Genomic DNA, 23,885 nt, shown 5'->3' with positions numbered 1-23,885 from the left:
ATTGAGTACAGTGCCCCTTTTGGTATATACCTATCCAGGCATATCCAACAACTGGAATGTCCACAGAGGTTCCTCACTAAAAGAATACAGGGTATAAGTAATGTGTCCTATGCAGACCATCTCAAGCCCCTATCCCTGTATTCTGTCTCCTACAGGCTTTTAATGGGGGGATCTATGCCTGGCATACAGGGCATTGTCAGACCTCACTCTGAAGGACCTCCTGCATATCCACAAAACACAGTACCAGAATTACCCGTTCTAAAGACTTAAAACCTTGCCTGTAATATAAATAGGACCTGCTGGAGAGATAGGTATGTATCACAGAGACTACCCTGTCTATGGAACAAGCTCCCCATCCATGTGAAGCAAAGTTCCTCCGTAACCCAGTTCAAGTGCAACTTGGACAATTGGATGGGAAACTGGAAATTTATCCCTGGTTTTGCACCTATGTCTCTGATGCAAACAGGTAACCTGTAAATGATTCATCTCCCAGGCCCATGCTTACACTTAGAGAACTTGTCAGAGATTTGGGATGCATGGCTAGGCTTAAAAAGGCCCTTGTGCTTGTTAGCCTAGTAAACGCCTATGAATCTGTGAACCTAAAGAGGTAAAGTTTGGGGAGAATGGACCACCATGCCCTGCTTGAAAGGGCATTTTTTCTCAGTTTATTTATTACTCTTTCATATCTGCTAACATAAAAAAATGATGCATATGGTAATAGTTTGTATAGGCTCATCTTTTTTGAAGTTTATTTTTTATTTATTTATTTTTTACTTTTACTGTAATTCACTGCCTTTTCATTTCTGTTTCCTCTTTTTGAAACAGCGGAAGAGCATTTCTGAATCAAACCCTGGAGAGATTTTCATGATTTGTATTCCACCCCCCAATGTCACTGGGTCACTGCATCTGGGCCATGCTCTCACCAACTCCATTCAAGACTCTCTTACACGATGGTAAGATTACACAGAATAATATTAGTGTATGATAGTTTTCGTATCATAAACCTTACTGCAGACCTTTATATTGACACTGTCTACCATTTACCAGTTGTGTATATAGACTGCTGAATATGCAGAAAAGACTTGTACCATCACCATTACTTCATTTAACCAAATGTACTGGTGCTGCCTAGGCTTAAATTTCTTTGCACATTTGCCTTTCCTTTAGTATGACATTCTAGGAAGCAACAAGTTTGTGTTTTACTGGACTTCAGGTGCCCAAAGCTTGAACTCGTGAGTCTGAGCATTTATTTCCAGCACAGCTGTGTTCTTTTGCACCAGTGCTGTCTGACTAGTGCTTTGTTTCAGAGTTGTTACTGTGCCTAGACACTGCGTAACTGCCCTAGTGAGAGAAGTTGTAATTTTGTGTTTTTGTCTCTGCATCTTGCTTTGCATTGGCAGCTCTGTGTATTTGTTCTTTAGCCACAGTGGCATGTATTGTTTTGTAGTTAGTGTCTTGTAATTGGCGGTTTTTGAAAGCTTTTCATAACACAAAGATGTTGGTCATCTTTTTAAAAGAAAAGGACAGTTTACATGTTTGATAATCTATTGAATTGTTAAAGGCTTAATATTAACACCTGTATGAGAACTACTGCATTAAGGATAACCTTAAACTTAAGATAAGTTGAATTTTCACCCATTTTTTAATTTTATTTTTAACATAATTTGTATAGAACAACAACCGCGACAGGGCTAGCCACTCAGTGTAAACTTTGGATCTAGATAGTCACCGTTGGTGACACCTCAATTCCATGTGCAAAAATTGAGAAAAAGGGGGGGTGGATCGATGAATATAGAAGTGGTTTTCTTATCAGGGGTGTGAGATTCTTTGGTTGAAGTTTTTCTTATACTACATTTACCTTAGACCACAAGAGCTGAACATTTGGAGAACATTTCTTGTTTATCTTTTGACTTTCTTCTGTGTACAGACTTGGAATTACTAGACACCCTGTTGTGCTTCAGAAGCAAGTTTCTCTCCATGACTGTGATGGCTGGACATTGATTGTGTAGCCTCCTTGGTGTCTGTTTCTTTACTACAAGCAGTCATACCCTATATATGGGTTGGGTTCTATTGTACTTTTCAATCATTTTATGCAATTTTGGTTAAATGTTGTATACTGATATCTTCTCTCCATCCCTGCCCCTTTTCTGTATGTCGTTCATAGGTAGGTACTAGGCTGTTGGCCCTAGGGCCTATATAAGCTTAGCCAAAAAGATACCCTGGCTTTCGCCACCCAAAAAAATTATTTTACTGTGCCCCTGTCAAGCAGAGCCATAGAGGTGATCCCCGGGGTGAATTTCCTATTTCCCATCCAGTCATCAAGATTTTTCTTGAAGAGTGCTAATGAGGAGCTTTGTTTGATATAGATAGGTAGTTTGTTCCAGAGTCTGGGAAGTCTCTGAGACAGGACTCTATCCCGTTCCGTTTATTGTGGTGACGTGATGAGGTTTAAGTCCCTAGAGCGTGTAGCTCGAAGGGATTGGGATTTCTTTAAGTGGAGCATGTCCAACAGCTCTGGGTTTGACATAGCTTTGTATGTTAGGCAGAGATCACCTCTTGAGTAGGTGATGTGCGACAGAGTAAAGCTGGAGTTTTTGAGAGAGTCTGCGTAGGGCATCTGCTTGAGGCCGGTAATCCTCTTTGTGAGGTATTTCTGCGGCCTTTCCAGTTGTTGTAGATGTCTTGTGAGGTACATACCAAAGGGGCGTTGTACTCTATAGTGGGTGTAATGAGTGACGAGTAGAGGGGAACAATGACCTGTTTTTTCCTGGATGAGAAACCTTTTGTGATGAGGTGTGCCACATAAAAGGATTTCCTGACTACTGTGGCAATGTGATTATCAAAGGAGAGACTACTTGTCCACCTGTGTCCCAAGGTCTCATCACACTTTTGGTGTTAAGTGGACTACCACCTATGTAGTAGCTCATGGGTACAGAGTTTTTCCCAAAGGGGACGACAGTGCACTTTTTGACATTGAGCTTGAGGCCATGGCTTAGACACCAGGCATCTGTCTCAGTGAGGCCCTTTTGTAGAATGTCCACATCGTTGGGAGTTTTGATTATGGCTCCTAGTTTGCAGTCATCTGCGAACTTTGTTGGCCAAAGACTTTGTGTTAGCCTGTACTTCAGAAAAGTAGATACCAAACCGGAGAGGACCCAGGACTGAACCCTGTGGTGCTCCACTTGTCGCTGGTCTGAAGTCGGATTTGGAATCTACTACTTTCACGGTGTGGATTCTGTCAGTTTTTATGTTCTGGTTTTAGGTTCTGTCAGTTGTCATGTTTCACATAGTTGTGTGTTCCCAACTTTGCTTTTTGTCAGGACAGTAGGCTGTCTCATTTTGGGGAGCAATAAAGTCCTGACTTATTTTGGTGTCCGGGCTGCTGTTTTTATCCCTTTGGAGCTTGAGCCACAGCAACGCTGGCACATATGTAGGGGGAAGCAAAGCGTTTGGAAGAACAGACGAACCTTATATCCTTGACAGGATATAACCTGTTTAGCTATGGCTACTGCATCAGTGATTTTTATCAAACAGTATGCACCTTTTTAGCTTATAAAATACCTGTGCTGTTTTCCCAAATATGAATGTCTGCCTGTCTTAATTCCTGTTTTACATGCTCATCTTTTGAGAAAAAGAATGGCATGACATCCTGAGAATACAGCACTGTGTCAGTCTATCTGATTCTTCCTTGAATTACCCATTTTTAGTTAGGTGGTATACCTTTTGTGAAATGTTCCACACAAATCCTGTCTGATAGTGAGAGACTTGAGAGTTTCAATTTGTACTAGTAATTGTGAGGGTACAGAACAGCACGAGTCATAGCTGACTTAAGTAATACAAAAAATATATTGTAGTAGTCTTATGGATCTGTATACCAGATGAGTGTTCACTTCATATAATATTAGAAGATGCCCATGTTGCCATTCTAGATATTGAAAGATGCAGAATGTTCAAGAATGCAAGCTGTGTTTACTTCATGAAAATGATTTTCTGCATATGCAAGTCAGTAAAATTTCCATATTTTAACATTTTTGCATATGCGACAGTTGTATTGCATGTTCTTCCCAGTGTTTAACGCATAAAATTGAAATGTACTGTGTTATGCCTTTGGACCTTGCTCGAATTATAACCTTGCATTAAACCTGAATGTAGTCCATGCTTATGTGAATTAAAACATGTTAAGTACCAGATGAAGAGAAAAAAGTCCAGTATTGTTCACATTAAAGAGGAAGAGTGGAGATATGAATGGACACAATTTGCAGCTTTCATAGGCAGAATGTCTGTGCCACTGCTTCAGGAGATTCCTCTGTCATACTATATGGGAAACTGCCTACAGATTCTCCTTTGATAAACAGATACCTGTTTTGCTAGAGTGCACCTTGCTGGCATGCTCTTCTGAAGAGGTGGATGGAGGGTAGTAATTTCTCTGTTTCATTATTTTTGGCATCTTGTGTTGCAGGCATCGAATGAAAGGGGAAATGACACTGTGGAACCCTGGCTGTGACCATGCTGGTATTGCAACTCAGGTCGTGGTAGAGAAAAAGTTATGGCGGGAACAGAAGAAAACAAGACATGATCTGGGACGTGAAAAGTTCATTGAGGAGATCTGGAAGTGGAAACACGAGTATGTATTGCTATCTGCATGTAAATGGGAATAAAAAAGAAAAAAATGCCTTAAAATCTTTACATTAGTCAAAAAAGAAATCTAGATGTCCTTACTAGCGCCTTGATAAGTCCAGAATCTGCTCATGCCTTTTGACTAGTTCACTATAAATACTTTTTGTTGCCTTCTGTGGTGCAGATGTACACGTTTGCATGAGTAACTAAAGGAAAATGAGATCAAAATTTGCCATTGCTCAGCTCTTGGTTTGCTGATAGTGTTTTGAGCTCTGTTTTTCCTTCTCCCTTAGTAGCAGGTGGTGGGGGGTTGTTATATTTAAAGATTATTTTAATAAGCAGAATTAAGTAATGGTGGGGTGTTTGTTTAATCCTTAGTGTTTGAAGTAAGCCATAACAGAGTTTTAAATATTTATTGACATGCTCTTTAGACTTTTAACTGTATCAGTGGAGTTTGTCATTTTGGCATCACAGCTATGCCCTCAACGAGCAATTGCAGTTGCTCAATGATAGCTTATAAGCTCTCATACTTATAGCAGTAAGTTGTTATGCAGCAGCTCTTCTGTTTTTAAAAGGGGAAAGTGTTTGCCAGCTTGCAAACTGTAAAATCTGGTCTGTACCACCTAGAAGTCAGCACCCTGGGTAGCCTCCCCATCAGCCCTGTCATTGAAGAAGTAATGACAGAATGTGATAGTTACCTTTTCGTTTTTTCATTCACCTAAAGTATAAATCTACACAGTAAAGTTAACCAGTTATTTATAATGCATGCAAAAAGATCAACACCACTTTAATTGATCACTGCACATTGACAAATGCATTTACCAAAATGTCAAACTTGTTGAATTCACACCGATTGAGAAAGGACAGATGTTCTCCTTTTCTCTCTTGCTGAACCTGAAAAAAAAACTAACTGTAACACCACACATAATTTGTCTGAATAATGATACTGTCAGGGAAAACATTTTTCATTAAGCAGTGTGTAGGGTTGGGGTTTAGGGGCAGGGTAATTTTTATAAGATTAGCACACATCAGTAAGGATGGGCATGGGGCTCATCCATCATTGCGCCACCTTATTCATGTGTGCTAACTGTAACCCTCTACACTACCTTAGCAAACTACATTTCACTAGTAGTACCAGTGCAAAAGACACTTAGATACACTCTACATGTACACATCCAAGCCCAAAAAAACATTTAAAACTCTTCCTTTACCCAACTCTAACCAGTAAACACACACACACACATTCTGACCCCTAACCTGGAAACTCAGCATATATTACACTAAAGCTAAAACTATCCCCTTAACTGCCCCTCACTGTAACTAATACACAACCACATACAGCAACACTGTTCCACCCTTGTTATAAACCCACTTACCTCTTTTGTCAAAACAGACTTTGGCAACATGGATGTTTGCTAAAATCGACCTGCTGTTCACTCTGTCAGCCACATGAACATTCAAAATTGTGAAATGCACACATGTATGTACACACAGGTTTGTGATAAAATATAAATTGTATATACACATTCATATTGTGTATGTATATGTCTGTTCACACTCTCAATCTATCTTTTTTGTATGTATATGACAAGTGGAATGAAAATATGTTTTTATAGATGTATTAACTATATGGAGCTCTTCTTCCAGGCCTCCATTGAAAATGGATGACAGCCCTGGTCAACAGCCCCATAATTAAAACAGAAATAAATACATTCTTGCATAACTATTTTTCTGTTGCTGCATTACTAATCATGGATGATCACTTTTTATTGTTGGCACTTTACTGGGTGAAAATTGTAGGTTAAACTTCTGTTCAGCTAGGCAGGTCTGTTATTTTATATTTCAGAATTAACTTGGACAGTGGGCAATCTCTTGTCTCCAGCCATTTCATCTCTTCATATTATAGGATAAGTGACTTACTTTATTACCAGGTAATTCCGTTTGTACCTTCTGCTAACTACAGCACTTTCACGCACCTTTCTTTGACCTGGTAGCTTGCATATACTTATGCACTTTTTTTTTTTTGTTTTGTTTTTGTTTATTTTTGTTGAGAGAATGTTTAACTTTGGAGCTGATTGTCCAAGTTGGAGGATATAGAAAATGTCACAAGTGAAAATCGGAAGGCTGAGATTCAAAAAGGTGGTAAGCAAGCATTAATTCAGAGAGAGATGGTAGTTAAAGAACTTTAGTGCCAGCACAGAAATTGTGAAATCAGTAATTTGGATACTATAGCATGTCCATCTTCAGCTGATGAAGGTTAAAAGATTGATGCCAGAAATGGCCAAATGAAGAGGATGTGTAGGACTTGATGATGTGGCAGGTGTAGCTGAGAAAGAAGTACTTGGCTGCACAGATGGGTATACCTGCTGAGCATTTGCAACTTCTGTTTTGAGCAATTGTGAGTCATTGTGCTGTTTCTGAGCAGTTTCAAATGTACTTGGTGTTCTGTCCTTTTTTTCTTGATACACTTCATTTAGGAAAGGTGATCGAATCTACCACCAACTGCGAAAGCTGGGATCTTCTCTAGACTGGGACAGAGCTTGCTTCACTATGGATTCAGTGAGTAAAGTTTGCATGTGTTTCCTTGTGTGGGTGCATGAATTATCAATCCAAAATTTTTGACCTTGAATAATTAAGATGGATGTACTGAAATGACAGAATACTCTCAGATAAGGCACTACAAAAACAGTCATTTTCCAAAAAAATACCACAGTAAAGAATTTTTTTTAATTGCCTTGTTTGTACAGTTCCTGTTTTCAAAACAGTCAAATACATTTTTATTTGTGAATTTACTTTATGGTAATCTGGTAAGTGTGCTGGCCAGGGGCTCTTCGTTACAGCTTCACAACCAGAAGAGTACAAGATATATAATGTGATTTTCAGTCAGTGCTTGCGTTGCATGTATAATAGCAGTTTGAGAATGTAACATACAGTGAAAAGCAAGGCAGGAATCATGCTGTAATGATGACGAGTATAAATACAAAGTTTGTAACTGAAAATTTGAAAAAAAGTGCATGCTTGTAAATTTCAACATTCGGGAATTGTGTGGTTTGAGTGGCTTGCTATTTGAGGGCATTTTGCATATTAGTTTGGATTTGGGATGACTGTGATAGCATAACAGATGCTGGAACTTTTGATTCTGTTATGATAGATAGAGGAAGTAAGTTTGTCTTTAACCAGCAAGTAAAATAAATTTAGTTAATTTATGCGATAGTTACTGTGAAGTAAGCTTGTTTTTTGCTCTCAATGGAAAACATGTAGTGGCCCAAGTCGAAGTTCCAAAATGTTTTTTTTTTTTGGAGGGTAATTATTCTTGTGTTATAGTTGCAGTGAATCAAGCATAAGAATAATAAATTGGAAGACTGCAAGGGGAAATCATGAGCATGGGCATTGTGGGTGTCTGTAGGTTAAGTAATAAGCTTATAGTCTAATGCCTTTCTGGAACCCTAACGGCTGTTGTCCCCTGTAAAAACTTAGCTGTACACATTTTCATGAAAGCTTATTTACTTTTAAAAGTGTGAAAACAAATTAGCGTTGTTTTAAGGGCAGAATGATTGTGTTGCAAATGTGAGGAGGCTTTTGAGTGGCAACTTGCTGCATTGATATGTTGATATATATTGTGTGTGTATATTACTGACTTTCCCTATCCCTGTCTGTACTGTCAAGGTGGAAACCTGAAAGAAAAAAGGTTGTTCAAGACTTGGAGTACAAGGCAAAGATCTCACTTCAGGAGATGGTATGATACTGAGAAGGGCAGCTTTGGAAGTCTGAGTAACCCAGGTTGCCAAGCCCTTCTGTTTTATTAATTGGGAATTTCTGAACATGTTGCAGCTGTGTGAGCTCTTTGGTCAAAAGACTGCCAAAGAGGCATTATACTCTTGATTAGCCATGGTGTTCAAGTACAAAGATAATGTTTGTTGAGTAGCTTGTAATCCCCTTGAATGTAATATAGGTCATACTTTTGAGGCCTTCTTAAAAACTTTGGTAACCTGCTGGTCTTGTGATTTTATGTAGCCCATTAATAAGAGAATCTGCCTTGAATATCTTTCAATGAATGCAGTAAGTGATGGGAGTCACATGCATACCTCTCAACTTCTTAGAGCAAGAAATCTGGACAAAACCATAAATAAAAGTGGGAAAAGACCCAGAGATAGGGGCAATTTTTAAATATTGTTCTTGCAAACTTAGTTGATAGAATAAAAATGTTGCATTAATATGAAATTTCTGAAGAATATAAAGTTTGTTCTTCTTTCGGCTTTTCCCGGTTAGGGGTCACCACAGCGGAACTCCGGTCCGCTAATGATTGACAGTAGATTTTTATGGTGCCGAGGTGCCAGCTCGACACCCAACCTTCAACTAAGGCACGCCCATTCTACGCATGTCTTTTGAAAGCCACTCAACCGTGGGGAGGACATGCAGATTCCACACAGAAGGCGCGCCAGCCGAGAATCGAACAGGAGAACCTCTTGCTGTGAGGCAACAACGCTACCGCTGCACCACCGTGGCTCTGAATCTGAAACTCAGATGTCTGTCATTCTTTTCTAACTTAAGTCTTTTAAAGATTTACCCCTAATTTGCACGAAAAACACACAATTTTATGAAAAACAGACCAAAAATATGAGGCCTAAATCTGGACATTCTGTGAAAATCTGTACAGTTGAGAAGTATAGTCACATGCCTTATTTTTAATGTTGAAGGCAAAGCCATTGTTTTACACCTGATGTGGGATGTGATAACTCTTTCTGGAAAATGGATAGGAAAATACAGCCCAACTTAGAATCCAGAGGCTGTTATCAATTTTTGTATGTGGGGAAAGAAAATGATGAGACAGAAGGAGAATTATTGTACTTCCTCCCTGTCTGTCTTATTAGGGGACCACTGCAAGCCTTCTTTGCTCTGTTCATTTTGTTCCCTTACCTGAGGGCCTGATGGGGCCCATACCAGGCTGTTTTTTGGAGGCAGTTTACTTGAAGAAAAAGGAAATCTGTCATCTGTCTTGGTTCGCCCACAATAGAGGTTTTCCCTTCAGGAAACTTTAAAAGACCAATGTCCAGGGCCTCTGGATGACCATGTTTGCAGAGTACTGTAAACTAGGTGTCCTAGAATCCTTCAGAGAAACAAAATACCATCCAGGAAGGCCTGACACCGAATAATAACCAGTGCGAGAGCAATGGTCAAAAACTGATTGCAAAAAATGCATAATAGTATCCTTTGGAAAGAGGGCTCTTCCCGGAAACTACCACATTGATAATACAACCCAAAGTGTACACCCAGTAGTCCAAGATTTGAGAACAAATGTAGACGGTAACCTGGCCTTTGACCATCATGTGTCTGGTAGTAAGGAAATAATTCTACATTGCACAACTTGCAAGCAAATGTATGGCATCTATGTCCAAGGATGTCATACTTCCACAGTACTTGTCTCTTTTCTGACCAATTTTTGAACACAGCACCCTGTTTGGTATGTACCAGACCAGGCATATGCAACAATTGGAGTATCCACATAGGTTCTTCATAAAGGAATACATGGCCTAAACAAGTCCTACATGGACTGCCTCAAAGGCCTATCTCTGTATATGGTCTCCTGCAGATTGATGACCGATGATGTATGCTTGACCTACAAAGCATCCTTTGATCCTGCTTTGATGGATGTTGCATGTCTGCAAAACAAGTATCAGAATTACCTTGTCTAGGGACATTAACCTCATCTGCAACACGATAGGACATTTTGGAGGGACACGTATGTGTCTCAGACTACCCCTTCTCTGGAACCGGCATCCCCTCCATATGAAGCAGAGTTTTTTCTTAACCCAATTCAAATGCAACTTGGAGCAGTGTGTGGGGAATTGTAAATTTACCCCTGGTCTTTCCCACATCTCTCTAGTAGACTGAGGCAGCCTAAAAATGCTTAACTGCTCAAGCCCAAACCATCATATATCCCTTTAAATAACCTAGGGTAGCAAAACTTGTCATATACATTTGGGAAAGCACAGCGTAGGCTTAGAGGCCCCCCTGCATCATTAGCTTAGTAGTTACCTATGAATAGAATTGGACCTAGAACTAAACCCCTCAACACCCCATCGGGTGATAGGATCCATTGAGGAGAGATGACCTCCCATCTTTATTTTTTTTATAATTTCTTCATGGGAGACGTAGTGTTAAGGCCTTCCTGAGTTCAGGAGTATGTTGCATGTGCACTTAACCCCGTATCCTGTGCATTCCATCCACAACCCCCTTTTCCCATTTTTCAGTTCATTATTGACAATCCTCTAGAGCCAAGGCTCACACCGCAGGTGGCTAGGTCTGTAGTGGTTTCACTTCCATACCACACACTTTCACTCATCCCTATGGCCAATTTAAGTGTCCAATCCACATACTGCATATTTAACTGAAAAAAGGTAACTATATTTAGTAGGCATGGCCTTCCCTTAACAGATCTGTACTGGTTTATATCTGGGAAAATGAGATTACCTTTGTCTGTTGTGCTGAAATGCCGTGATACTCTCTCGCTAATCTTATACTGGCTTCTGCTGAGACTTTACGGATATGCAGTTCCTGGTGGTCAATTTTAGGCCATCCATAAGGGTAAAGGACCATTGTGTCCTGGTGCTGCAGTCTGGGGACAAAACCTGGGGGTAAGCTGTTTAGTAAGTTGTGAAGGGCAGTTTGCTAGATTTTTGTATAGTAGTGAGAACATTTCCTGGGATTTTATTGAGACCAATGGAGCTAGTATTTCTGAATTTGCCTAAAGCTGCTGTAATTTAATCAGGTATAACAGCGATGATTACCCTGCATGTCTAGAGTACTGATGCCCTTTTTTGGATGCTGTAGGTAAATTTTCTCCCAATTGGATATTGGCATTTTTTTTTTTTTTTTTTTTTTTTTTTTTTTGGCAGTGTGTTGTAGTTTTGGAGTCTATTGTATCATATTGTGTTGGTTTGCAATCCTTACATTCATAAGTATTTTTAATTATGTTGCACGATTACATTTTAAAAACAAGTTATTTTCTTCCATTTTATTTGTGAGTTTAACCTCGTAGGAGGCCTCAGTTAAACAGACTTGTCTGTACTTTCTGGGCTAGGTTTTGTTTAGTTTTCATTTTTGAAGATGGAAACCATTTGAAAGTTAAATAGAAATAATTTTTTGTCTAGTTTATTTAGCCTGTAGTTCCTTTCCTTTGTGATCCTGTCTAATAGCAACATTAGTAATAATGTACTGGCAAAATTAATAATGGTATAGTTATCCAGGAAGTTATAAAATTTATTTAAACAGCCAGCATCTGGCATACTGGGGTAAGTAAGGGTTTTATTCCTGTTACTATTGAACAGGGCATTTTGCCGTTGGAGAAATCCCTGTATGTTTTGTGCACAACACTTGCCCTGTGTTCTGATTTGACAAAGGAAAATGGTGGTAGAGTCTTGAGTAGGAGACAAATGGGATGTAGATCAAAATAATATCCTAAAAGGTTTTACCGAACTGAATTTTTTCACCATTTTGTTTTAAGCAATATTTAAGTCAGATGTGTTGAACATATTTAGTTTTGGAAGTGTAATTGTCCTAATTACTTGCTGTGTAGATGAAGTCAGTATAAAGATGGTGTTTCTGATGACTTTTTCTCCAAGTCATTGATGTATTCTTACTTCTCTCAGAATCATAGAGGGAGGTGCGATAACCATGCAAGTGCTAGTCAATATTTGGGGTACAAGGATTCCTTACACCACTACTTTTTTGAGTGGTCTCTCTGTCTCTGAAGCATATAGATGCAGGTGGATAAAGTCAATAGCAGTTCCATAAAGTCGGAAGGAGTAAAAAATGTCATACCTTGGAATTTGCAAGAAGGTAGGCGGTCCTCAAATTTGATATCATTGATAATGGAGATCTCCGCATCATTGAGAATCAAGAAAGCCTCACAGTTGTATGCCATCTTATTTAGATTTCAGGCATTGAGGAGAACCACTCTCACTTCATTGTTCATTTAAGGTATTACTGTGGGATGTCTGTTCATTTTAATCAGCCTAAAAATATTATGTGGCAAAGGTTAAAAGAAAAAGGTTAAAGATAATATGACAGACTTACTGCTAAGGATGTATATCCCGGAGGTAAAGTTGAAGGCCAGCACCTACAAAAAAGATGGTGAACCACCCATTTTCCTTCATGTGGGTGTGTGCTGAATGCCTTTGACAGGTACCAGTTAAAAAAACCATTTACTGAAGACACTTATTTTCTCTTTAAATTGGTGTGCCATCTTTGCTGAGGGCAGGGTCTCAGCCAGTGCCTGATCATTCCCTGTGTCAGAAAAGGGTTGTGGTGAGTGTAAACATATCACTCTGCATATCCTTCAGAGTGGAATGCCATACACCATTAATACTGGGACTTGGTTGCCAGCTGTACCCTAAGTATGCTGTCCCCCTTCTAGAGATTAGTCTTTTCCTCTTTATGTAATGTATGTTCAGACACTGCCAATTTAAAATGGTTGTCTGCCTGTGCCGTTTTAGAACTTTTTTTGCTAGTCTTCACAAATGCAGCCACCTATTTTATTGCCAGCATCCCGTTCAGTTTTAACATTTTCCATGTGGTCAGTCAGCTTCAGAACTCTGGAGCAGATAATACCCCATTAGTAAACAATATTGAGTATAGTTGATTTAGTACCTTTTTTTTGCTATTGTTGGTTACTTGTGTCAAAAAAAAAAAAAAAAGGAAGATGCGACTGTGGGTAGACAAACCCCCCATAACTGCTACTTCAGCCTGTGGGTCTTCTGCTTTTGAGCAGACCAGCCTTGTAATGTCTGCCAGGGCTTCATTCCCAGAATCATAAGGACTAGGTTTTGTTCTTTATCCAAATACTTGAGGAAGAGACCTGAGACCTTAGCTTAGTGTCAGCATCTAGATAGTTTCCCCTCTGTTGTCTGACCTGTGGCATATGCTCAGAAGGCTTGTGATTTCTGTGGGGATGGCAGGATCTCTACCATTCTAATCAGTAAGGAGGTCTGCCAGTTTGTTGAGCAAGTTCAGCCTTTCTTCTCTGCATTTAAGACTTCCAGAATGGGTGTGTCAGCAAACATCCACAAAATTGGCACCTGGTGAGTCTTCTCTTCTACAACTCCATCTCAGGTTCCCCCAGAGCAGTGGGGTCAGCCTGTTCTGAGCCTTTTTAAAGTCTGTACAGGACCTGCAACTGGCACTGAATCCCTCTTTCAAATGGAGTTGGGATCACACTCCTGCTCAAGTTGAGAACTTGCAGGAAAGTGTGGGAGAGGAACTGGAAATGCTTTCCTGAGTTGCCTTTCCCTCTGGGTTGTCATTCTGACACTGAGAACCCTATCTCCTGTGATTCCCCATCTGAAGAGATCTCTTCCAGAAAAAAACAGTTATACGTTTCCCTGCCTTCCCTTAATCAGTTGAGGCCCAACAAGTATACTTTAATCTGTTGGTAATGGGTGATCTTCAAACAGTGGACATTTCTCCTATTTTTGGAGCTTTAGAAAATGCCTCCTTACCAGCCTTTCAGCAATCTTATTGTCTGCCCCCTGTACCAAAGAAACAAGATTAGTTCTATAGAAAACTCTCACAAATACCTTTAGAGGAATCCTGTAAAGGATCCAGAAAAAAGGGTCTACGCTGATTCCTGCTCCTAACATCCTTCCCAGCGAGAAGGGAAATGGGCCTTGGACAGGTTTGGGTAAAAAGGTCTTTTGGTCTGCTACCCTGGCCTTCAAGGCTATTAGCTGCCAGACGCACATGATCAACTTCCCAGATGGCTCTTCTACTTTCAAAGGTGGTCCAGATTAGAGCGGTGTCCAGTGCTTACCTGATGCAAACTTGCTAGAGCTCAAAGCGACTGCTAGGCAAAATATTCCCAAGTATGATTGTGATACTGTTGATGCAGCATCTGGGCAGCAGATGAGGGCTCTGCGATCAGAACACATGCATGGCTGAAGCTTCAGTCCGTATCTGAGGATGTCAAGGTACAGCTTCTTAAGGCCTCCTTTGACAAGAACCTGCATTTTGGATGCTATACTTGTGTAGACGCCAAGAAATGGAGGAAAGGATAAGGTTATGCAGGATGCCAAATGATTAACTGACCCAAGCCACATTGATAGAAGCTACCCTTACAAACATGGATCCCTTTACCATAAGCAGAAAAATGATTTACAATGCAAGTAAAAAAGTCCATCTAAAAAAAGATGGCAGGGAAACAACAAAAGGAAATTGGGGGTCCCACGGCCCAGATTCCATCAGGGAACAGCCATGGCTGTATGGGACACCCTCACATCCAGCCCACCTCAGCCACCCTCTTCTCAACCTATCAAACAAAGTGGCAAAATACTGTCTTGTGTCTACTAGTGCGGGAGACTGCAATAAAAGACTCGGGCTCACCAACTCATGAGGGACAGATGCAAGGTACTGTGGCAAAACATTTTGTCACGTGACAGGAATACCCCATGTCCCAAAAGATTAAAAAAAAAGCCAACAAATCTTTATGAACCTTTTAACACTGGGAGTCCGAGACCGTTCCCCTCCAAGAGCAGGCAGAACAGCACTATTGCAGACGACTCCTGTTCTAAAAAAAGAAGACACCTAGACACTTGTACTGTATCAGTCAAGGCTAAACTCCATCCCAAGAGTGCTAGAATTCAACATGTTAATATTTTGCATCCCATTACTCTTCCTGCATTGCAGACTAGTGATGGTATTGCTGGGTTTAAAATATGCCTCCCTTCATGTCCCCATTCACAGGGACTCAGTACCTCAGATTCTTTGCAGGGTGCTTGCATTATCATTTTAAATAATTGTATTTTGGTCTGTCTTCAATGCTTAGTTCCAGTAATTGTCTTTTGCAGGATCTGAGACATTCTTATCTCAATGCCTCATTCAGGCAAGCCTCTCAGGGATAGGTAAGCAGGCCCTTAAAATTTACCATGGATCTCTCCTACAAGTTAGGATTCACTGTGAACCTCCAGAAGTCCAGTCTAGTACCCTCCCAGAGGGTGATTTTCTTAAGATCTCTGGTGATGCCACTTGGGTAACCATCTTCCCTTCAGACGTGGTAGAAGTATATCATTTATTCATCAATTTATTTACCAGTCCAAAAACAGATCACTGCACAAGAGTATCTCGTGGCTCAGTGATGCATGGTAACCAGTATCCTTTTGATCCCTCATGCCACACTACAGTTGAGAAAATTGCACTGGTACCAGAGAGCCACATGCATTCAGAATTCCCATCCTTCTGACTTTTCCAGTCCTTCCCTACATCTTACATTGTTAAACAGTGGTCACAGCAGAACAATCGCAATTTTGGGGTTCCTTTTTCTCAGGAAAAACCCAAACAGGCCATTGCAACCAATGCTGTGAATATAGTAAGGTGACCATATACTCAAAATTTGAAAGTAAAGGGGGTAGTGTCATGCTTTCAGAAAGAAGATGCATATAAATGGTAAGGAAATGTTAGCCTTACTACAGGCACTCTGAGCCCTCACTATGCGATAAGCAGGCAGCATTATAGTTGTGGGGTACATCAGCAAGCAAGGGGATGCAAAGTCCTACAGCCTGTACAGATTGGCATGATCGTCTAGCAGCTGGCTTTGTAGCACAAGATGTCCCTCAAACAGTTTATATACCTTCAGAGCAGAACACTGTGGAGTGGGTCAACTAAGGACATCAAATGCAGACCCACAGAAGTGGATGATTGAATAGGGGTGTCCTCCTTCAACTAGCGCACAGCTAAAGTCCTGCTCTGGAGCCCATTTCAGAGGTGCTTGAGCAGTAGACAGCTTCTTCATAGATTGGCCAGGTTAATTTCTGTGTGCATTCCTGATGTCTTTCATACAGAAGATGAGCCAGGAAATGAAGAAAAGCCCAGGATGATATTGATAAGCATCCCTTTAGTCTAGACAGCTGTGGATGTTCATAGTGTTTCACTGTTGCAGTCATGACTGTAGGGTTCTCCCCTGCCGGCAGGCAGCCTCCGGTCGGTCAGAATCCCAAAGTCTGGGTCCGGCGTCGGCTGTTCAACCCTGTTTCCTGACGTCAGAGTGCCAGGAGTATAAAGCTGACAGCCGACGCCATCTTCTCCAGTCTTTCTTGCCGTTCAGTGATAGCAGTTCGCAAGTGCCGGTCGATTGACTCCTGACGAATATTTCTACGTACTTCGGTCCGAAGACTTTCTTCTCCACTCAAAGCTAAGTACCCCGTTGGGGAAACTTTTTTCTTGCTCCACTCCAATGTCAGAAAAAGTTAATAATTGTATTTCATGTGGGAAGCAAATACCTCATAAGAATTTTCATTCTTACTGTATTCCTTGCTTGGGCCCTGACCACGACGTAGCTAGTTGTCAGTTTTGTGCTAGATTCAATCAACGTACAATTAAACGAAGGTACGATTTTGCTTTTCATTACGTCGGTAGACGCTTTAACTACAAAATGTCGTCGGACACACTTCCATCTACCTGAGTTCACAAGCGTCGCAAGGATAAAGACAGGCCTCCGGGGTCCAAATCTGATGATAGCGCACATGTGGAGCCAGCTTCAGGTACGGCCGTCGTCAGTGAGGTGCTTTTGCAGCCCCTGTCGTCGGCCATTTCAGAACCGATGGCCAAAACAGACTCTCATGAGGAGCCAACCAGGCCTTTAAATATCTCTGTTGCAGGACCTTCGGACATCGCTCCTTCAGATGGGTCCGGAGCCGCTGTGCAGGTACCGGCTTCCGAAGGGGTTTTCAGGCCTACTCAGCTTCAAGTAAAGGCAAAGCCAAAGACAAAGGCAAAGACTCCTTCTAAATCAACACAGGCCTCTTCTGAACCGGCTCCCAAGTCACAGAAATGGTGACTCAAGATGGCGGAGGATTTACTTACAATGATTAGGGGTTCTCATCCCCCTCCAGACAAAAGGCCAAGGCAGGATGTTTATTATGATTCCTCTGATCAGGCTTCTGTTTCCTCAGTTTCTTCTTCTGATCAGGAATATTCTTTTCCTCCTTATGAGGATTCTGATGCGGAAGAATCCATTCCTTCAGCTTCTCCCCCTGAGGATTTTTCCTTTGGGGAAACTCTGCATGAAATGAGGGAACATTTTCACTGGGAGAGACAGGAGTATTCAGAATCTAAGAAAAGACTGAGGAATTTTCTTCTTCTACCCCAACATAGACCCCTGGCTATTCCTCCTGTTTTGGATATTGTGGATGATGCCTTTTTGCAGGCTAATTTAATCCCTGATTCTTTTCCTCCTGCTCCTGTTAAGCCTGATAGGTACTACAGGGTTCCTGATTCCCATCAGTTTTTATACAAGAATCCTACCGCTGACCCTGAAACCATTTCTCAGGGTCCTAAGGGTGTTAAGGCCGCTACTGCCAAAATTCCTATTCCTACTGAAAAGGATTCTCGGGCCTTGGAAAGATGGGGCAAAAAGGTGTACACTTCTGCTACTTTGTCCATTAGGGCTTTAAACTGTCAGTTTCGTATGCTTTAAGCATCAGCAATTTCTCTTGTCTGTCTTAAAACAGAAATTTACTTCCATTTCTGCCTGTGCAGAGGATAAGGAATTACATGACTTATTGCATGCCACTGAACAAGTTGGAAAGCATGATGTTCATCGTGCATACAGCTGCAGTCTTTACAGATGGGTTCTCCTGCCATCAGGCGGGTCCTCGGTCGGCCGAATTCCAAAGTCTAGGTCCGGCGTCAGTTGTTGTCGCCTTCTTCCCTGACGTCAGTGCGACAGGGGTATATAAGACACAGCCGATGCCATTTTCTTCAGTCTTTCTTGCCCCAGATGTCAGGTGCCCCCAGAAGGAAGGCAATACATAATTTATATATCTATGTATAGTCATGCAATGCAATATAATCAAAATTTAGAAGTTGCAAGCAAATACACCATAGAAGGATAACCCAAACTGGTTTTATGAGGAGGAGTTAGCCACTAGGCCTGTACCAAGAGGGAAAGGAGGGAGGGAAACCTGGACTGCAGCTGTATTAGCACTCGAACATCTACATTTATGGTAGGTACAAAACTGTACTATGTTCATCGTGCATACAGCTGCAGTCTTTACAGATGGGTAGAATCCCAAAGCTACGCACAGGGTGGTAGGCACTAGGTGGAATTAGGAGGAGCCAGAATGCCCTGCAACACAGCAGTGGCAAAGCCTGCTCTTTTTTTGGAGTATAAAGGTAGGTGGTAGTGTTTAGTGAAGGTATGCACCGAACTCCAGGTGGCTGCTTCCAAAATATCTTTGGTAGGAACTCCTCTGAGGAAGGCTGCAGAGGTAGCTGTGGCCCTTGTGGAGTGGGGTCTGATGCCTGCAGGCACAGATTTACCATGAAAGGAGTAACAAAAACGTATGCAGTGGCCTAGTCATTTTGAAATTGGCTGTTTGGAGATTGGCTTCCCTTGAGCCAATTAATTACATTTAATTACATTCTAGAAAAATTAACATTGCCTACTTTTGAACCAGCTGCCTCAACAGATTTGCAATATTTGTCCTGGAAAACAGCTTTCCTTCTGGCTATTACCTCAGCACGTAGGGTCTCGGAATTACAAGCCCTCATGGCTGTGCAGCCCTTTCTCATCTTCCATCAGGACAGGGTTTCCCTACGAACCAACCCGTCATTTATGCCTAAGGTAGTATCCAGGGTAGCTTTAAATCGGGCCATACACTTACCTACCTTTTACCCCAATCCTCAAAACAAAGGGGAAAGGCTGCTACATTCCTTAGACATCCATAGACAGCTGCGTTACTATTTGGACAGAACAAAGCCGTTCAGAAAATCAGAACAACTCTTTGTGTCCTATGCTGTAGGAGCTCAAGGGAAGCCAATCTCCAAACAGACAATTTCAAAATGGATAGGCCACTGCATACGTTTTTGTTACTCCTTTCATGGTAAATCTGTGCCTGCAGGCATCAGACCCCACTCCACAAGGGCCACAGCTACCTCTGCAGCCTTCCTCAGAGGAGTTCCTACCAAAGATATTTTGGAGGCAGCCACCTGGAGTTCGGTGCATACCTTCACTAAACACTACCACCTACCTTTATACTCCAAAACAAGAGCAGGCTTTGCCACTGCTGTTTTGCAGGGCATTCTGGCTCCTCCTAATTTCACCTAGTGCCTACCACCCTGTGTGTAGCTTTGGGATTCTACCCATCTGTAAAGACTGCAGCTGTATGCACGATGAACATAGTACAGTTTTGTACCTACCATAAATGTAGATGTTCGAGTGCTAATACAGCTGCAGTCCAGGTTTCCCTCCCTCCTTCCCGTCTTGGTACATGCCTAGTGGCTAACTCCTCCTCATAAAACCAGTTTGGGTTATCCTTCTATGGTGTATTTGTTTGCAACTTCTGAATTTTGATTTATATTGCATTGCATGACTATACATAGATATATAAATTATGTATTGCCTTCCTTCTGGGGGCACCTGACATCTGGGGCAAGAAAGACTGAAGAAAATGGCGTCGGCTGTGTCTTATATACCCCTGTCGCACTGACGTCAGGGAAGAAGGCGACAACAACCAACGCCGGACCTAGACTTTGGAATTCGGCCGACCGAGGACCCGCCTGATGGCAGGAGAACCCATCTGTAAAGACTGCAGCTGCATTAGCACTCGAACATCTACATTTATGGTAGGTACAAAACTGTACTTTTTTACACACTGGATTTGATGCCTTGGAGGCTTCTTGTAGGGCTGCGGCCTCTGGCACAGTCATTAGGAGACATGCATGGCTAAAGGAACAAAATTTACCTGAACAAGTAAAAGCTAAATTATTGGATGCTCCTGTTCAGCATAATGTTTTGTTTGGATCTAAAGCTGAAGAGATGATTAAAAAGATGGAGGATAAGGCGAAATCCATGCAAACAGTTAAAGATTTCTTACAAGTACAGCCTCCTAGATTTAGCAGAAATTGGCCATCAAAAAACTGGTCCTTTCCCTCTTCAGACAGGCCTCAAAGGGGTAGATATAGACGCTCCAGAGGAAGGCCTCAAACACAAGCTGCTTATAGACAAAGGCAATGGACTGCTTCTACCCCTAGGGGAGGAGAAGACAGGCCACAGTCTCAAAGGAAACAAACTCAATGACTCCCTCTGTTGGGCTGCAGGAACGTCTTGCCTGGAAGCCCCTCTCTGAGGAAAACTCTCTTTTCTACCAAAATTGGACTCAAATAACCCAGGACAAATGGGTTTTGGATGTGATTTTAAGAGGTTACAAATTCCATTTTCATACCTTGCCAAGGCCAAGCGGATGGCCAGACCTTCCAAAACATCAATGGACGGAGGCCTTAAACCAAGTGGAGGCTCTTTTGGCTTTGAATGCCATAGAACTGGTACCTCTTTCAGAGATGGGAAAAGGGTTTTATTCAAGGCTCTTTCTAGTCCCAAGAACGCAAAATTCATGGAGACCCATTCTGGATCTGTCGGTCTTGAACACCTTTCTAGAGATTCCAAAATTCAAAATGCTTACTCTACAGCAGTTACTTCCAATGCCGTCCAAAGATGCATGGATGGTGACTTTGGATTTAAAGGAGGCATATTTACACATTCCCATCAGGCAGGATCGCAGAAAATACCTCAGGTTCAAGGCCGGATCGAGGCACTTTCAGTTCTCTGCGCTGCCCTTTGGATTGTCTACTGTGCCCATGGTCTTTACCAAATGCCTGACTCCAGTAGTAGCTTACTGCAGACTCAAGGGAATTCAAATTTACCCTTATCTGGACGATTGTCTAATTCAGGCAGACAGCAAGGATGTATTACTCCAGCATCTAGACTTTGTACAAAACCTCCTCAAATTCCTGGGATTCTCTGTAAACATAAAGTCAAATTTGACACCATCACAACAGATAACTTTTCTGGGTGCTCTTCTAAACACTACAACCCAGATGGCATTTCTGACATCCGAAAAACAATTAAAGCTGGCATCAGCTTTCAAAGCCTTGGCAACTTTAACCCATCTATCTGCAAGGAAATTCCTGCAGGCTTTGGGTTACATGGCCTCCTGCATCCTTCTAGTACCATATGCAAGACTACACATGAGGAAAATACAGTGGTACCTAAAAAGTGTATGGTCTCAGCATTACCACAGTTTGGACATACTGATTCCTGTCATACCTCTCAACCTGGAAACATCAAAAATCTGGACAAAGGCCCGTGAAAATAGATACAAATCTGTACGCTGATTAACATAAAATTTGCATATATAATTATGTAACCCCACCCACTCCGATGGAATTGTGGGATACCAACTTTCAAACACAAACTGAAAAAACACACAAAATATGGCCCCAGACAGAGTCCCCCCTGAAGCCATTCCAATGTCCCATTACTTTGCTATTTTGCCCCATTTACCATAAACACTAATATGCATAGTTACTGCTTACTTCTACAATGATTATTTGTATTTCATTTAAACTTTTATTTTACATTTTATAGCACAAATAATGAGACATCTGCTAAACAAAGCAACGCAGTCTCACAGTGAAAACAGACTTAAAATTACAGCTTCTCTGCCATTGAAACAGCATTGACATCCGCATTCAAAGAAAATGCATCCGGCCAGTGGCGGATAAAGATTTAATTTGGCTTGTTTTAAAATCATAGGCCCCTTGCACAGGACACACACACGTTTTCTTTGATGCACCTTCCTTCCCGACTGTATATATCCCTTATATAATGCAGCACACTGTTAGTGTGTTTTAAATTTATTATGAACATTTTCCAGCAAGCAATGAAACAAAATGCATGAACCAGTAATGACAAAAATGCTCAATTCAGAAATTTCCATCAGGTTAATAGTTACTAGGTATCTCTGCCAAAGGAGGACATTCTCAAGAGTGCAGCATCTGGAAACAGCATTGGGGGGGACAAAGGCCCAAAACCAGGGGCACATTTTAAACATTGTTTGTACAATCTTAGAAAAGTTGCTTCTTGCTAGAATAAAATGTTGTGTTAGCATGTGTTTCCTGAAAGATAGCCATTTAAGTTTCCTGTCATTAGTGAATTCAGTTCTCATTCTCACTAATTTCCTAGAAAACCACATATTTTAACAGGAGCAGCCCAAAGAGCTGGTCTGGGTAGGAAATTAAGCTCTTGCTATCTGTACCTAAGGTACAGGGTTTGAGCCTGACAACTAATTACTAGTTATGCTTACATACACACACACACTAAAGCTTTCCAACTTGGGAACTTGCAGTGGTGCACAGTTAAACTGAAAGCACACACACTTAAACGGCCAACTCAGCAGCATAAAGCTTTCCAGCTAGGGAACTTAAGCAGAAACAGCAGAGGCATGCAAATGCACAGTTAAACTGAACCTTTACAATGAAAATGCAATGACCAACTTTTCAGCTCACACCCCTTTCCAACGTTTACAATAAAGAAATAAAATGACACACACTTAAACGGCTCGCTCAGCACTGCAGCATAAAGCTTTCCAGCTCAGAAACTTGCACAGTTAAGCAGAAATGGCAGAAGTCAAGCAGAAGCACACAATGCACAGTTTAACTGAAAGCTATCCAGCCCAGGAACTTGCACAGTTTAAGCAGTTTTACCATAAATTCAAGAGAGTAGCAACAGAACATCAGATGAGTGGAACCAGTGCTTCAGAATATTAGTATAATGCAATAACTGTGACTGTATATGTCTTACGAAAAGGCAAAAAAAAATCAGTTTCACTATGAAAGTTTTAGTAACAAAACGGACATGTAAAGCACATTTGTCATATCTACTGTGGAACGAGGGGATTTATATCAAGAAATCATGTATGAATGGACTGCATTAGCCACGTTACCATAAAAAGCAGCAGAAAAAAACGGTCTACGGATATTCAACAGCAATTTAAAATATTAAGCACAGTAAACTTCACACTTGTCATCTGATTATGCTCTGTGGGAATACTGTCAACACAAATCTCATGTAGTAACACGTGTCATGCCTAGTTGACCTTACAAGTTTTCAAGTGGTAAAAAGACAAAAAAAGATGCAAAGTACATATTGCAAAAAATAGATTAGAAAAGAATGATATCTTTTACAAATGCAGCAGTTGCATGAGGCAGCGTGGTCTGCATGTTTGTCCTCTCGTATGATAATACATGGGTAGCCATGACTTCTAAATAATAAATCTGACAGTGAATACATTTCTATAGACTTTTCCATTAAATATTCTGTTTACAAAGGAGAATCCGTTTGTCTCATCCTACTGTAACCATGCGCATTCACCATAGCTCTCAACCTCCTATCTCCAAAATGAGGAACACTAGCCCTCATAATGGGGAACAAATGGGCA

At 41.2% G+C, this 23,885-nt stretch overlaps 1 protein-coding gene across 2 annotated transcripts in view; it reads left to right on the top strand.

Moving 5' to 3' along the window:
* VARS1 (valyl-tRNA synthetase 1) overlaps window positions 1-23,885 on the top strand; it is a 623,655-nt gene that overhangs the window by 197,397 nt on the left and 402,373 nt on the right. For both annotated transcript variants that reach the window (XM_044083285.1, XM_044083286.1), the window contains 3 exons: window positions 826-953; window positions 4,460-4,624; window positions 7,095-7,176. In XM_044083285.1, coding sequence (XP_043939220.1) covers window positions 826-953; window positions 4,460-4,624; window positions 7,095-7,176 — 375 coding nt within the window. The remainder of the gene's footprint in view (window positions 1-825; window positions 954-4,459; window positions 4,625-7,094; window positions 7,177-23,885) is intronic.

The sequence above is a fragment of the Protopterus annectens genome, chromosome 9.part0 (genome assembly GCF_019279795.1).
Source record: "Protopterus annectens isolate FY-2018-M chromosome 9.part0, PAN1.0, whole genome shotgun sequence".
Taxonomy (NCBI): Eukaryota; Metazoa; Chordata; order Ceratodontiformes; family Protopteridae; genus Protopterus; species Protopterus annectens.
This window is presented reverse-complemented; position numbering and strand designations above follow the sequence as displayed.